General features: G+C 54.1%; 5 protein-coding genes across 5 annotated transcripts; 3 read left to right on the forward strand and 2 right to left on the reverse strand.

Moving 5' to 3' along the window:
• Nucleotide 1: 1 nt before the first annotated feature.
• Nucleotides 2-176, forward strand: CDEST_03413 (uncharacterized protein; the record flags this gene model as incomplete). The annotated part of the gene is made up of 1 exon (XM_062919572.1): nt 2-176. Exon 1 carries the CDS (start codon nt 9-11, stop codon nt 174-176), a length of 168 nt encoding a protein of 55 aa, XP_062775623.1. The 5' UTR covers nt 2-8.
• A 196-nt stretch (nt 177-372) lies between these two features.
• CDEST_03414 (Putative F-box domain, protein SirB1, F-box-like domain superfamily) lies at nt 373-2869 on the forward strand. Its single transcript, XM_062919573.1, has 4 exons — nt 373-1069; nt 1129-1324; nt 1374-2347; nt 2402-2869. The coding sequence occupies exons 1-4, from the start codon at nt 657-659 to the stop codon at nt 2583-2585; spliced, it is 1767 nt and encodes a 588-aa protein (XP_062775624.1). The 5' UTR covers nt 373-656; the 3' UTR covers nt 2586-2869.
• A 1-nt stretch (nt 2870) lies between these two features.
• CDEST_03415 (Putative peptidase C12, ubiquitin carboxyl-terminal hydrolase) lies at nt 2871-5314 on the reverse strand. Its single transcript, XM_062919574.1, has 4 exons — nt 5191-5314; nt 4110-4634; nt 3863-4057; nt 2871-3804 (listed from the first exon to the last, which is right to left on the reverse strand). Exons 2-4 carry the CDS (start codon nt 4560-4562, stop codon nt 2872-2874), a joined length of 1581 nt encoding a protein of 526 aa, XP_062775625.1. The 5' UTR covers nt 4563-4634; nt 5191-5314; the 3' UTR covers nt 2871.
• A 308-nt stretch (nt 5315-5622) lies between these two features.
• CDEST_03416 (uncharacterized protein) lies at nt 5623-9820 on the forward strand. The gene is made up of 4 exons (XM_062919575.1): nt 5623-6275; nt 6337-6485; nt 6543-8620; nt 8670-9820. Exons 1-4 carry the CDS (start codon nt 5811-5813, stop codon nt 9788-9790), a joined length of 3813 nt encoding a protein of 1270 aa, XP_062775626.1. The 5' UTR covers nt 5623-5810; the 3' UTR covers nt 9791-9820.
• Nucleotides 9816-13906, reverse strand: CDEST_03417 (Putative Nrap protein domain 1). Its single transcript, XM_062919576.1, has 2 exons — nt 13315-13906; nt 9816-13256 (listed from the first exon to the last, which is right to left on the reverse strand). Exons 1-2 carry the CDS (start codon nt 13525-13527, stop codon nt 10209-10211), a joined length of 3261 nt encoding a protein of 1086 aa, XP_062775627.1. The 5' UTR covers nt 13528-13906; the 3' UTR covers nt 9816-10208.
• Nucleotides 13907-14823: the final 917 nt, after the last annotated feature.

Genomic DNA, 14823 nt, shown 5'->3' on the forward strand with positions numbered 1-14823 from the left:
GTCGCGCGATGTCTTCAAGGCTATTAGTTGTCTTATGGTCGCTAAACTCGAAGAACCCGGTTGGTCGCGATGTTGATAACGAACAGGACTTTGAGAAAGCAAACAAGGGACCAAGGGTGCGCGGTCACATCCCAGACCGCGTTGTTTACTTGAAATCCCCTTCGGGACTAGAGTAGTGGGGTTGTGAAAGAAAGGAAGAACCGCAAATTTTAGCCAATGAGAAAAGGGCGCATTTTAAGCCAATCATCTCACCGAGAAAGCCAAGGTCCCCGTAGTTTAAGAATCCCATGGCCGAGTTCCCACTTTTTGGTGACAAAACGTCAAGGGGCGTAGGACCTGGGTCGCTGCTGGCTTGAGACACTACATGTGGGAAAGAGCTTCAATTAGTATTGCAACCGCTTTACGCCGCAAGCGGAAAGTTATTCTTCCTCGTTCCCTTTCCACAGATCAACTCATAACACCGAATTTAAAGTCTTCAAGAAGCTTCCGCCCCGGCTTACGAAAAGTTGCTGGCCACTCGAATACTCTGCATCAAATATCAATCAGTATAAGTCCCTTGCGATCCCCCGCCAGGCCGGTTCCAACTGCGTTCGCGACTACAGGTGATCCTCGTTTCCGCACATTGTTCGTGCGTGCATACGGCTTTCGCTACCGCCATGCTCTCGCTCGACCAGATACCAGAGGAAATCGTTCACCAAATACTGCATTACATCTCACCGGAAGATAATCTGCTCCTAGTGCACTTGCTTTCTAGACGCCTGAACCAGCTTGCTCAAGAGCCGTTATTATGGCGGTACTACTGCTTGCACGCCTTCAAGTTCTGGCACCCTAGCCACAATTTTGATGAAAAGTTGAAGGAGCCAGCGTCAAGGGTCGCTTGGAAAGACCTGTTTCTCTTCCGCAAGAGGAGGGATGCCAAAGTTGCCAGCCTCTTCAATGAAGTTTTGGCTACCAAATACGGCCGAGCCAAGAAGTTTGGGGAAATATGCTCCCTCGGCTATGACGCAAAGGACTTCATTCTGAGCCAGGTTCAGACTCCAGACGCTGCCGATGATGTCTTGGCCAGGAGGTAGGAGTATTGGCACTCTAAGCCCTTCGAAGGGTCTTTGGCTAATCAACACCACTCAGATATTTCGGCAACGCCATTCTCTCTAGCGTCCGTCGTGGTGTCGCCATTCAGATATGGGATGACCTCCGCAACGAGGAGGCATTTGAGTCCCGGAGACCCAATCAAGTTCCGGAAGTCGTGCCGGGAAGATTAGAGCGCGCGCTCGCAGCTTTTGATATGTTCGTCATTCAAGATGACATTGGTGATGTAGACGATGTGAGACTTCCCCTGCTTGACACGTTTTAACCGTCTAACGGTATCGCAGGTTTCACAAGCTCTGGACAATCTGGCCGCTGAGTTCCGGGACAACCACCCGCACTTTGACAGTCTGTGTATTAGGGAACAGTCCTTGACTTTGAACCGTTGGCTTAGAGTCAAGAACCTTACCGGTATGGTTGATCCGGAGACTAACTATCGTAACCTTCGGAACTGCCTCATCGGCCATGCACTCCGCGACGAGGCTCACCAGTCGCTCCCCATGGTCTCGGCCGCCATATTCTGCTGCATCGGTGAGAGGCTGGGCTTGAACGCACACTGTTGCGCGCTTCCAGGACACGTCCTTGCAATGGTTTTTGCGGCGCAGGACACAACACTGGACGGTTCCAGAGTCACAGATCCCTTGCGGCCCATTGAAAGGATGTACCTAGACCCATACGGAGGCGATGACGAGTTCGACAAAGAAACGCTTAGGCATTTTATCGCCCAGGTCGGATGGCATAGCCTGGATGTCGACACAATGGCACCGGCGGCCGTCTCGACTATGATTGGGCGGCTTGCGCACAACATCAGACATACGAACCTCTTCTTGACGTCCCAAGATGTTTCTGTCGAGAGACTGGCCGGTCTTGGAACCGGAACCGCTCTCCAGAATCTGGAGTTGTCTGTTTACGCCGCTGCTTGGGCTACCACGCTTCTCGATCCAGGCGCATTTGTGGACATCACATCACATTTCGCACTCCGATTCAACTCGCTTCGCTTCGACGACGCTTGGCTGGTGGAGAAAATTTATGTTAATCGGCCACAGCCGCACGGCGACGTGTTTCTTGCCGCCCCAAACCCGGAATACATACTACGTCTCATTCGGCGAGCGGATGAGCTGAAGCCAGTGCTTCGTGAGGCGCAGACGACGACGGAGTTCAAGGTTGGAAACGTCGTGCGGCATGGAAGATACGGCTTTGTCGGGGTCGTGATCAACGGGGAGGTACCTCCTCAAGGGTCAGATTTATACTACAGGCTACTGTGAGTAACCCGTGACGATGAACAGCGGCCAACGTCGTACTGACACACTCATAGGACACCTCCAAGCATGCAGGGAACATTCTCGCTTGTCAAAGCTTCAAGCCTGGAGCTGGTACAGGATATTGAGGAGGCCCAAGCAGCGATGTTTCCTGACACGGGGCTCTTTTTCAAGCGATTCGATAAGGAGAGGTGCACTTTCATTCCATCGAATAATGAGATGGTATACACACCGTTGTGATTCGCATGTCATTGTCATTTGCGGGACGACCGAGGCATACACATACATAGCTCTAATAATGGTTATCATGGTCTGCAAATCTGCATCCCCTTCGTCCCTTCCCTCGATGGGTATTTGCACACCAATGGTCGCAAAAGATGTTGCTGTCAGGGAAGCTTGCTTTTCGCCCATGTCCACCCAAAGCCACCCGCTTTTTCCAGAACCAAATCAACGCCCGTCGTGTCTTGCAAAGTTTGCATCATTTCTCCGCGAAAGCCTAAGCAGTGCCAATTTCCTTCACGCCCCTCTACACATCAATAGCCCAGTCAGCGAGCACACCGTGCTCGGCTAGTTTCTGCACCCAGCAGTTGATGGCGGGAGAATGGTCCTTCTGGCGTCCCTGGACGCGGTCTTCGTCTTCCTTCATGAGGGCGATCTCCGCGTTGTACTCCCCCATCAGTGATTTCTGTTCTGTCACCAGGTCGCTGTAAAGTTCGAAGAGCTCCATGGCCTCCATGGACGGATTGTTGACCTTCTTCTCGAAGGCTGGATCAACTCCCGCCCTTTTCAAGTCAATGCCGAAGCCGGCGAGGCGCCCTGTCTCGCCAGGCTTCAGAGGTTGCTCATTGCCGGCTACTAGACTTTTCCAGCTGTTAAGATTTTCAGTGCGGTTGCCGAGAAGCTCAAACGAACGAATCGTGCGCGCAAGGCTCTCAGAGACGATGTTAAGGGGGCTCTTACACAGGGCGAGCAGGTTGAACGACAGGGCACTCTCTTCGAACTGGAGCATGCGCGCCTGAATCTCGGGACGGACGAGGTTGGCCCAATGGACGCCGTCTTCAAGGGGGCCAAGGCAAACGGGTCTCGTCTTGAGGCCATCCAACTCCCATACCGAGCCATTAGCTGGTACGTAAGCGATGAAATGGTAGCCCGACTCCGAGTCAATTTTTTGCTTCTTGGCCCTCTTGGTCTTCTTGGACGGTCCTCTACGCTTTTTCTTCTTCGAGTCGGTGGCTTCGGTCTCAAGGAACAGGTCCGCGTTCAAATGATCCATTCTCCTGGTGAAGGAATTGTGGACAGAGCGGATGAATGTGTTTGAACTCAGGGCGTGGCCACGAAGTGGAGTGCTGAGGTTGCTCGTGGAATTCTTGAACGCTTGAAGATTTGTACCGAGATCGACGCCCCCGCAATTCATGAGAATGTTCGTCATTGCGACGGTTGCGCAGGCATTGTCTGTGGTCTGTACGCGTGTCAGTGTCCGTTGTAAGATAGGAGAGAAAGTCCTGATGGAAACAGACCTGGTTCGCGAACCATATATCCCGCCCATCGACGACCTCATCGTCCTTGTAGTTCTCGGAAAAGTACTGGTAGAGAAAGATGAAACCGTAAACGGGTTGAGGAAGAGTCGCAACATAGTCCTCGTCGACCGAGAATACTTCCTGAACCTTCACATCCTTGACGCCCATTTCTCGGAGCATGGCGTTAAAGAAAGCCTGCCGTTCACGTCAGACGGAGTGTACCAGATTGACTGCCTGGAAGACATACCGGTTCAGACTCCACCTCACACCAGCCTTCCCACTCCTGAAGTTCATCTGTGGCTATAGGTGCCAAAGCTTCACGGAGTAGCATCTTGTAGTCCCTTGCCTCCCGAGAAGCGACGGCGGCGGTTGCGGCGGTTGCGGCTTCGGTCGCCTTCCGCTTAGGATTCCGTCTCGAGTCGGCCATAGCGGCTTCGCCGTCGACCTCCAAAGGCGACTCCTTCCGCTTCAAGGCACGAGATGTTCTTGCCTGAGAAACGGACTCGCCTGCTACGATAGAATTGGCATCGAGCTCTAGAATTTTCTCAACGTCGTAGATCTCGCCTGTGTTGCCTGCAGTTGGGTTTTTGTCAGATTCTGGCTGCAACTCGGTTGTTGCCACGACTGTGCCTCCCCGCGCCTGGCGGATTCGCAGTTGCCGTCGACCCAATTCAGGACGCGAAGGTGTTGTAGACGTCATTCTGACTGGAACGACTAATTTGGCCTGTTCTGTTGCTTGGCCAAGGTCTTTTCGACAATGAAACGAGGACGCCTTTGGCGACAATCGGAAAGTTCGTGAGACAAGACAGGAGATAGAAGGCTTGAAGAGCGTGGCAGGGGTTGGTGGCAGTGAGAGAAAAGGACCAAGTAAAAATTCAGAGAAAACTGGAAGTCCGGGTGCCTTGGGAAGGGCAACCTATAAAAGAACCAAGACGGAACAGGATATCACTGCTGAACACAAGCAGGCATTTTTTCGTCTGTTCTGTTTCTTGCAAGGGACTTCGATGAAGGCAAGAGGTTTTGGGGCTGGCAAACAAAGTGCTTCATGACGGAATGAGCCACATTGGCAAAGGAGGACGAAACACTTGACAAATCCATTGGCTGGCCAGTTGGTGCCGCTGCACATAAGAGATTTGGGGGGGATGGCAGCTGAGAGTTATACAAAAAAAATTCCACAAAGCGGCTGACGTCTGTCTACATGTTGAGGCATCGTGAGTAAGTAGGAAACAAGCCATGTAGACCTCACCTGATGCAGATTAGCTTCGACTCACAAATCTATACGAAAGCAGGGACAGTTTAAGAGCCCAGTGCCACTTCAATCACTTTACCTTTGATATCGAATGCCCCAGAACCTTGGGCTGGGATTAGAAGTTGCGTTCAAGCTATGATCAATATCGTTGATAGGAGTGTTGTGTCAAGATAGGTAGGTAAAGCTTCGGGAAACGGTGGGGGTTGTTTGTGCCTCTTCGACACGCTTCAGCTCCAACGACGTCAACCTCCTCCTCTTCCGCTGTCAGTTGGTCGACCAGGAGCCTCAGCGGAAGACACCAGCTAAGTGGGCCTAAGGCTGCTGATTCACACAGCGCTCTGCCACAAACCGCGAAAGTAGTAGCTGTCAGAAAGCTCCGACCCTGTTGGTATCCCGGGACGGACCCACTATACGACCGCCGGGCCAATCACTGCCCTCTAAGACAAGCTAGGTGGGTGTTGTTGCCAGGCGCGTTTGGACGTGACGAGCACTCGCTGGAAATTTTGAAGCAGCTCTGTACTGCCTAATTCTCGCCCTCCAGTTTCTTTTTATTTACACGACGTCAACAATAGCTTGCAACGCCGGCAAGCGCATTCGACGCTCCTCGGTCTCCATTCGCATCACCAAAATACTACTGCTTCCTACCGGCGACTTTTGCAGACTGCTAATCTTATGAGGCGATCCTGAGTTAGGCATGCGATGAGCGCAACTCCGAGACAGCGGACTGGTGGTTTCCCACAAACGCCGGCGACCGCAGCACCGGGCAGATCACGACGACAAGACCCCGACCCAAACTCTTCCGTGTCCTCCCAAAAGAGCAGCCGATCGTCTGCTCTCCCTCTGGCCCCCGAAAATGCCTCCCGCGGCCGCCCCGCAACTGAGCCAGTCATCCCTCTGACAATCCTAGACGCACCCCAGCAACGCTTCTACGCCTTTGCGATATACGTTGGTTTGTTTGCTTGGAGGTTCTACGACTGGATCAAGCTGGTGGAGGATAACGACACATCAGCTTGGCTGTTCCTCAAATGGGTCTTTATTGACTTTGGGTTCTTGTTCGGCCTCCCGGAACTGAGGATACCATGGCTGGAGATGTCACAACCCGTCGTTACGGCCATTTTTCTCTTCCACGCTTTCTTCAACTTCATGTTGATGTTCAACATTCCGGTATGTGGGAGAAAAGGGGATTCCCGGAGCTTTGATCCAGGCAACACTAACAGACGAGCAGCTTCCACTGCAGCCATGGCTCATTGGCTTCTTTAAGGTCTTTTACGACCGCGAGGTAGCCGTTTCGGAGCACACAGTCAAGGTCTCGAGTATTCTGCATAACCATTCCTTGATCATGGGAAGACAGATCATCAATATTCTGCCGGAAGGGTAGGTCTCTTCGCCGATACCCAACCAAACAGCCCTCATCGCTAATATTCTGTTTAGCTCCGCGGTTCTCAATTTTGAGCAAATCCCATTTTGTATCGGCGAAGGCCGCGAGACTGCCCGGCTGCCTATTCAGTTCAACTCGACGGTGCCCGCAGAAATGGAACTCACTCGCATCGACCTCGAGACCAACCAAGAGGAAACCATCAAGCTGTCTAGTCGCGACGTTCGGAAAATTGCGAAACAGATCAAGGATCAAACGGCAGAATCCAACCCGCTAGCCCACATCATCGAATATCCAGTCAAGAAGACCGGTGTTTACCGTCTTGGTAGGGTTCTGGACGAATACAAGCTTGAAGTTCAGCGCGCAACCCGGGACACATACGTTGTTCCATGCCCTAAGGCCAAGTTCCGCACTCCTGACAACCAGGGCCGCTGCATCAGAGACTTATCTGATTTGCTTGTCGATGTCACCGGAACACCGCCCCTGAAGATTGTCTACAGTCGAACGGTCAACGACAAGGACAAGAGTTTCCACTTCCAGAGCCTGCAGCCAGAGGATCACACGTCCCCCTTGCTGGGCTCGCCGTCTTCGTCTTTGACTCATGCCGGCGACGAGGACATGTCGTGGGTCAAGCCTCAAACCGTGGCGGTGCGTCTGAACGAGACACTGGACGAACCAGGTCGATGGCAGTACGCCGTAGATGAGGTTACGGACGGGTTTGGTAATGTTCGCAAGTACGCTCCTTCTGCGGAAGAGACTGAGGCGCGTGCTCGGCCTAAGGATCTGGCTCGCACCTTTTTGGTAAAGGAGCGACCCAAGGTCAAGCTACATGGCTGCGATCTCCGCAAACCACTCAAGGTTGCTAAAAAAGACAAGGCGCGCCTGCCTGTGCACTTCTCAATCGATGGCAAAACCGCAGATGCCTCTCATACGGTCACGTGGGACTTCTCGCCTATCGACTCGTTGACCAACAGCGGCGACCACGGCGATAAGGTTTCTGTGGCTTCCTTCTCCGCTGTCAACTCTCGCGATCAGCCTCTGGTTTCGGAGCCTGGGCTGTATACGCTGAAATCAGTCTCGAGTGGCTCGTGCGAAGGAGAAGTTCAGGAGCCATCGTCATGCCTTCTGCTCAATCCATTGGAGCCGCAGTTATCGATTCGCTCCGAAGAGATACCCGACAAGTGTGCAGGCAACTCTGTGGGACTCCGGGTGGACTTGGACCTGATTGGAACACCGCCATTTGTGGTCCGGTATGATGTCGTTGACGAACAACTCAAGACTAGACACGAATCAGTCAAGGTCGAAGGCCTGAGACAACAAGTCGAACTCAGACCCACAGCTGCCGGACACCATAAGTACATCTTCAAATTCATCGACGACGCCATTTACAAAAATCGGCCTTTGAGCCCTGACATGACCTTGGAGACGGACGTCAAGCCGGCCGCTTCAGCGGTCATTCATCATCCTACGGGACTCAAAAGTGCCTGTCTGGAAGAACCAGTCGAGGTTGAGATACACCTTCGTGGTGATGCTCCCTTTTCGCTCGAATGGGAGCTCGTACACGACGGCAAGCGCAAGTCTGAGCGCGCCACCGGTATTGCGGGTCCGAAGTTCAAGATCAAAACCAAGCCTCTCGCAAAGGGAGGAGAGTACACGCTTGCTCTGAACAGCGTCCAAGACAAATCAGGTTGTCGCACTTTCCTGAAGGATGAGCTGAAAATCTCTGTCAGGCGCCAAAGACCCCGTGCGGCATTTGGCCTGGTAGAGAACAAGCGAAGCATCAAAACGATCGAAAATGCCGAGGTCAAGTTGCCGTTGCGTCTTCAAGGTCACAAGCCTTGGACCGTTTCTTACCGCAATATCGATGAAGGCGATGCCGTTCGCACAGAGAAATTGAGAAACGACAACGACATCCTTACTGTCGAGGCACGAGGCACGTACGAGATTATCGACGTCCAAGATAGAGAATGTCCCGGAATCGTGGACCCCCAGGCATCCAGATTCGAGGTTGATTGGTATCCTCGACCGCAAATTTCTCTGATACAGACCGACACGGTCACCTCGGACGGTAACAAATTCGCGAAGCGGGATGTTTGCGAAGGAGATATTGATACATTTGAAGTCTCTCTCAAGGGTAAGCTTAATCGATACCTGATTGGAACTCGCATTGCTGACATAGACAGGCTCTGCTCCTTTCCACGTTGATTACAAGGTCGAGCACCACCCCTTTGATGGGTCTTCCTCCAAGGGCCAGGCCTCTAGCAAAAAAGACCTCGATACCTCTCTCAACAAAGCGTCCATCCCTATGGACACTTCGAAGCCTGGTCGATACATATATCAGTTCTCTGAACTAGCAGATAATCTCTATGACGGCAAAACGAACTCTCGCTCCTTGACAGTGGCTCAGCGTGTCAATGCCAAGCCGTCCGCCGCCTTCATCAAGCCTGGGCAGTCTTTCAAGTACTGCAAGACGGAGCAGGACAAGGAAGACACGATTCCTATCACCCTCAACGGTGTCGCTCCATTCCACGTTGAAATTGAGATCAAGCATCATAGCGGCACCATCCCCGAGACGTATCGGATCCCGTCAATCCAGACCAACTCGTACGGCATCCATATCCCGAGGCAGTATCTGCGACTGGGGATCCAGCATGTTCGCATTCGCGAAGTCAGAGATGCCCGTGGATGTCAAAAGAAGTATGAAATCGGCGCGCCGTCCGTACAAGTCCATCTTCACGATGCCCCTGCCATATATCCTCTTGAGAGTCGTGGAGACTACTGCGTCGGCGAGCGTATTGCATACACACTATCTGGCACGCCTCCGTTTGAGATCTGGTATGACTTCCAGGGTCAGCAACGCAAGGCCAAATCTGGCACCACCAACTTCCGCCGAATCGCCGAGTCTCCTGGCGAATTCACCATCACATCCATCTCTGACAAGGCCTCGGAGTGCCGCGCATCAGTCGACATCACCAAGACCATCCACCCTCTTCCCGCCGTCAAGATTAGCAGGGGACGACAGACTCGCGTGGACATCCACGAAGGCAACGAAGTGGAGATACTCTTCGAGTTCTGGGGCACCCCGCCATTCGAGTTCACATACACACGCAGCTCCAACGCTCGCAAGGGCCAGAAGAGCGTGGTGCTGGAGACGCGACACGACGTCTCGTATGAGAGCAGCAAGATCATTCGCGCGAGCCAAGAAGGCACGTATGAGGTGGTCGCCATCAAGGACAAGTTCTGCGCCTTCTCCACGCAGCAGGTTGCCGGCACTGGCAAGGACCAGAAGCTGCTGCAGTATTAAAATGAACAGAACGAACGCGCGCTCGGGGCTAGGTTGGGGGGGGGGGGGTTGACTATTGTTTTTTTTAGCAGATGCACCAAACCAAGGCTTGCTGCATGACGACGGAAAGGAAATGCTTGTTTATACGTCTGTTGGTGTGCATACATTGGCATCTATATCATGGCACGGCGTTTTATTCAGGGGAAATCAATGTTGAATAGGGCTTAAATCAGTATGACCAAAGACAGTTTCATTCTGTAGACCAGTTCCCTTCCGGTAATGGACATGAGATTGTAGAACGTTCGAAACTTTGTGATTTGCAGTGTGAATTCGAGATCGCACCGCTTTGCTGGTCTGGACCTTTTCCCAACCCGCTATGATGAACAAATTACCACAACCACGCACGTTTGCAGCCGACCCGACTCTCCTTTTTTTCCCCTCATTCGGTGAGCTCGATCCTCTTGAACAAGTCACCGCCAATCCTGGCAATCTCCAAAAGGACCGCCGGCTTGTTCACCTCGACGATGTCGCCCTCGTCGTCGCCGGCATCTTTGACCTGTCGGAAATTGTAGGGCAGACCCACACGGAACACCTGCCTGCTGCGCAGCTTGGGCTGCCAGATGGCACCGATGACGACGTCGTCCGGCGCACCATGGAAGAAGAGGAGGGTATCCTCGTAGGCAGTCTCGAGCTCGCGCAGCAGCACCGTCGCCGGGTGCCTGGCGAGGGGGAGAGGCACCTTACCGGTGCGCTCATCTAGGTTCTTGAAGAGCGAGTGCCGCGTGCCGGCCTCGGAAGCGGCGTCACGGGCCACGCGCTTCAGGGCCGAGGACGACAGATGGAGCAGCACATCGTAGTCGACGAGTGAGGGGCGGAAGAGCTCGGCCGCATCGAGGGCAATCCCTTGCTCCTTGACGAGTCTGCTCGCGGCCTTTGCGAGGCGCGTCATGCGCGTCGCGAGGAGCTTGGAGGGACCGTTTCGGGTATAGGCCAGTCCGAGATGGTCGTGGGGTGTGGCCACAAAGAGGACGGCGTGGTTCATATTGGGGTCGCGTGCGCGCCAGGCCTCGAGATGGTGCGAGACGATGGCGCGGTCGTCGACGGACATGTCGTCCGATGAGTCGACGACGAGGGCCTCGTCGCGCCAATCCCAGCGGGAGAGAAAGAGAAGCGTGCGGAGGAAGCCCGACATGGGACTCGAGGGGACCTTCCATGGGTGCGGATTCAGGTAGACGTGGAGAACGAGGAGCTCGATGAGCTCTTCGGTAACATGGCCAGCAAGCTTGTGGGCGTTGAACCAGTGCTTCACAAGGCGGATCGTTGTGGACAGGGTCGTGAAGCGTGTGCAGTAGGTCGTGATCGTCTGCGTGTGCAGGGGCAGGTGCTTGTAGCGCCAGTGCAGGTTAAACAGCGCTTCCTCGGCCTCGGCTCTGGTCTGAGGGCTGAGGGTCTTGTTCTTGGCCTGGCGATCCAGGAGCGTTTCCTCGAGTTCGGCGTAGATGCGCAAGCGGAACGCGGCGCCAGTCTCGTATATGATGTCGAGGTAGGCCAGGTTATCGATATCGCGCACCGCGTTGTCGCGGCCCAGGCTCGTCGTGATGTTGTCGTGGACAGCCCGTAACCTCCGGTCGATGTCGAGGAGGAACTCAATCTTGGTCTCCTGGATGGCGACCACGTTCTCTGGCCACTTGCTAGAAGCCTCAAAGTACAGGTTCACATCCATGGGTGGGGGGCTGGTCTTCTGGGAAAGGTTGAAAGGTGGCCTGATAGAGGCAGATCGGAGTTCGGGAACGATAGGGGAGATCTGTCTGATAGACAATGGCATGTCCTCCAGGCCGCGAATGTCCTGCTCTAGGGTTCCGAAAGCCTTCCTCGCCGCCTCGAACGCTTCCTTGTCCAGGGGTGAGAGGTCCAGGGACGGGGGGAGCTCGGCGTCGTGGAATCGCAGATCGCCGGCGCCGAGGCTTAAGTGACGCTGGAGAGTGTAACGAATGATTTCTTCACAGACACCTGCAGCTGTCTTGTTCGTCCACTGCACACACTCGAGGATGCTGCCATCTTGGAATCGGCGCAGCTCAGCCTTGTCACCCCAGAACTTCCGGAACTTGGCGGCCTCTTTCTCCAGCTCGGCCGAAGGTCCGTACTCCATCAGCCGTCCCATGTTGGCAGGATCGAAGATGATGCCAACTTGAATGTTGGACAGGTTCCGCGACTGGCTGCTGGTAATTGACCAAGGTGCCGGGTCTTGGCTCGAGAAATGGATCAGCTGGGATCTCTCCTTCAGCGCCTTTTTGAGAACCGTATTCGCCTTGAAGCTGAGGTCCCAGACAGCTCCTCGACGGTCAGGGTTGTTACTCTTCGAGTTGCTGTCGACGTTTTGAATTTCGAAAATGGCATCGTACATCTGCAGTGGCATGTCGGCTTTCGTGATGAATGTCGGTTCGAACTGGTTGGCCAGGGTGTCGTTAAGCACCTCCATAGTTGCGCAAGCGTGGAAGCGAAGAAGACCCGCGGACCATGGGCTCATCTTGTACAATATGTTGACTTCGCGGTCGGGATCGAACATGACGGGACCATTCTCACGGATGATCTCGGCGTCATGCTTATAGGTGCCGAACACGAAAGGCTTTTTGGAAAACTCGGTAGAGGCGAGGAACTGAATGGCAGCTTTGAAAAGCTCTGTGCTGCTCAGGGCTGAGGACAGCGCCGGTTGCCCGTTTCGTCCGCCTGTCTGTAAGAGCAGCGCTATCATGATGGCCCATTCAAAGTGACCAAATCCGCCCTTGGACAGCGAGCTGCCTAGGCCTCGTTGTTGCAGCCAGATCCTGCCGAGAATGCAAGCGTCCGCAAATGCTTTACACTCGGTCTTGGCTCGGGTGAGAACGCGAAGGTAGGTAACGAAAGTGTCTTCGGCCTTGAGGGTCGAGTTGTAGAACGGCGTTGCGGCGTTTGAATCTTTGGCGTCGGTCTGCACAGTCTTGTTGCCGTTGAAGGACGGGGTCAGCTTCGACTTTGGGAAAACCCCCTCGGGCGCGCAGGGAATGATGCGTATGATATACTCCGGGTCGGACTTCTTCCCATTGTCGCTTTCGTCGCCCGGGTTGTCGGATGTCGACACAGGCCTGATGCAGAGTACGGGTAGGAGGAGGTTTCCGTTCAGGTGCTCGAATTCCAGGTCGGCGGACTCTACTAGCTCCTTTCGCAAGCTGGCCGCAATGTTTGCAATGTAGTACGCTCTGCGATAAAAGTAGCGCATGTTCTGATGGTCTTTCTCTTGGAAAAGCGAGGCTGGCATCTGTACGATCATGTCGACGCCCTTCTTAGCCTGGGCGTCGACCATGGTCTTCGAGACGTAGCTGCCGACTACATTGTACGCCGCGGGCTTTTCATAAGACAGCTTGTACGGCGCATCGTCGGCGGGCTTCGGGTCCGGGTAGGGGATCTTTATGCGATGGGTTTTTTGGAACTTGCGCGTAGCTTCGGTGATCTAGCACTCCATAGTCAACAACACGGACCCGAAGGAGAGGATTACGGAGTCTACGCACGGGAATAGGACCATGGGACTCAATGCCTTGAATCAGATTTCTGATCCTGTGCAGTAGTGTGTCGGCACCATTCAGGGCCTTGGCGTAGTCTACCTCGACTTCCTTCAGAAGCTCGTCCGTTTGCAGGACGAATGGGCTCGCAGTCGCAATGTTAGTCGCGGTCCTGGAGCCGCCCTGGTGGGAGACTTTGCGTCGCTTGGGGCTCTGTTCCATTCTGACGGCTTGACAGGTCAGCCCGGTGATCTTGGTGCAAGGGGTTGCTATTTGATTCGGGACCGACAGGTGCAAACGGTCAGGCAAGTACGCAACTACACTGTAAGTGCGGCAGCGACTGCGAATTCCATCAGCACCACGACTGCCCGCGACCAAGGGAAATTTTTTGAAGCGTGGGGCATTCTGCAGGCCGATAAGAAGATGGGAGAAAACTTATCCCTGGCCGAAGGTCCGATAAGACCTTGGAACATCAATGACTCCACTTTTAAGAACGGTCCCAGACAACTGCACCCAGCCATGCCCATGGTGGCTGGCATGGGGCTGGATAAATATTTAAGGACAAGGTCGACGTCGTGTTAAAGATTCACTCAAGGGCCAGTGCAATGTGGCACGCTGCCTTAAGACTCTCGAGGGTGTCGTTTTCTTGATTTATTCTTCGACAGCTGGATTCGATTGGGGTTACAATAGTAACGCAGCGGAACGTAGCGGGGGCTATTCATCCCTACCTACTTACCCACCCAGGCAGGTAGGTACTTAACATTGGATGGCAACCAGAGCTCGAGTGCCGGGCCACGTACCGAGACAAAAGTCAACGCAAAAGATATACATACCAGAAATTACAAGTACGCAAGAGACGACGGATCTCCAACCCCGCCAAGGTGCGCCCCGGCGTTCAGTCGCCGGTATCGCAACGAGGCACTGCTACTCAACCGAGTCTCGCCTTTTTGTGTCGAGGCCCCAGTACTGGGGTCCGGAACAGAAATTCCTCACTGATTCCGCTTCAGCAGGGTCTTCGGCAAACGGCGCCGCTTCCCGGACTGGTCCCCGACAAAATAGCCACGGGTTGCAACACCGTGGTTCTCGTTCAGATTCAATTGGCTACTATATCATGAACTCTACATCGCAGGAATGGAGGATGCACACTCGTTGCTGCTGTGATGTACTCCGTATATACATCTGTTCCAGCATTGGTTTTGCGGGGTTCGGACGGGAAGGCCCCCTCGGGGGGAAAAGCTGGAGTTGAGACTTTCCCCAGTTTGGCGTTACCCCCCAAAGCGCAGAGCGCAGGCGCCAAAACGTTTAGCCCCGCCACTTTCCGAGTCGCGGAACTTGAGAGGGGGATGACCGCTGAAATGTACCTGTCAATGCTTCTGCCACAGCTCCTGGCCACTGAGAGTGAGACCTTCCTCCTGCCCCCTGGCATTGTCCCAAGGTCCAAGCTTGCCTTTCCTCTTGCCGAGCTCAATCCCGAAGGGGCGGAGCAGCATACACCCCCCGAATCGCCCACGGCGCAAC

This window comes from Colletotrichum destructivum, chromosome 2, assembly GCF_034447905.1.
Source record: "Colletotrichum destructivum chromosome 2, complete sequence".
Lineage (NCBI taxonomy): Eukaryota > Fungi > Ascomycota > Sordariomycetes > Glomerellales > Glomerellaceae > Colletotrichum > Colletotrichum destructivum.

Excerpts from the sequence above, each read along its gene's own strand:
- CDEST_03414 (XM_062919573.1), top strand. The coding sequence starts at position 657 with ATGCTCTCGCTCGACCAGATACCAGAGGAAATCGTTCACCAAATACTG. Across the intron at positions 1,070-1,128 it reads GATGATGTCTTGGCCAGGAG|ATATTTCGGCAACGCCATTC; the intron begins GTAGGAGTATTG and ends AACACCACTCAG. Across the intron at positions 2,348-2,401 it reads GATTTATACTACAGGCTACT|GACACCTCCAAGCATGCAGG; the intron begins GTGAGTAACCCG and ends ACACACTCATAG.
- CDEST_03415 (XM_062919574.1), bottom strand. The coding sequence starts at position 4,562 with ATGACGTCTACAACACCTTCGCGTCCTGAATTGGGTCGACGGCAACTG. Across the intron at positions 4,058-4,109 it reads GTGAGGTGGAGTCTGAACCG|GCTTTCTTTAACGCCATGCT; the intron begins GTATGTCTTCCA and ends CGTGAACGGCAG. Across the intron at positions 3,805-3,862 it reads ATATATGGTTCGCGAACCAG|ACCACAGACAATGCCTGCGC; the intron begins GTCTGTTTCCAT and ends ACACGCGTACAG.
- CDEST_03416 (XM_062919575.1), top strand. The coding sequence starts at position 5,811 with ATGAGCGCAACTCCGAGACAGCGGACTGGTGGTTTCCCACAAACGCCG. Across the intron at positions 6,276-6,336 it reads TGTTGATGTTCAACATTCCG|CTTCCACTGCAGCCATGGCT; the intron begins GTATGTGGGAGA and ends ACAGACGAGCAG. Across the intron at positions 6,486-6,542 it reads ATCAATATTCTGCCGGAAGG|CTCCGCGGTTCTCAATTTTG; the intron begins GTAGGTCTCTTC and ends TATTCTGTTTAG.
- CDEST_03417 (XM_062919576.1), bottom strand. The coding sequence starts at position 13,527 with ATGGAACAGAGCCCCAAGCGACGCAAAGTCTCCCACCAGGGCGGCTCC. Across the intron at positions 13,257-13,314 it reads AGTCCCATGGTCCTATTCCC|ATCACCGAAGCTACGCGCAA; the intron begins GTGCGTAGACTC and ends ATGGAGTGCTAG.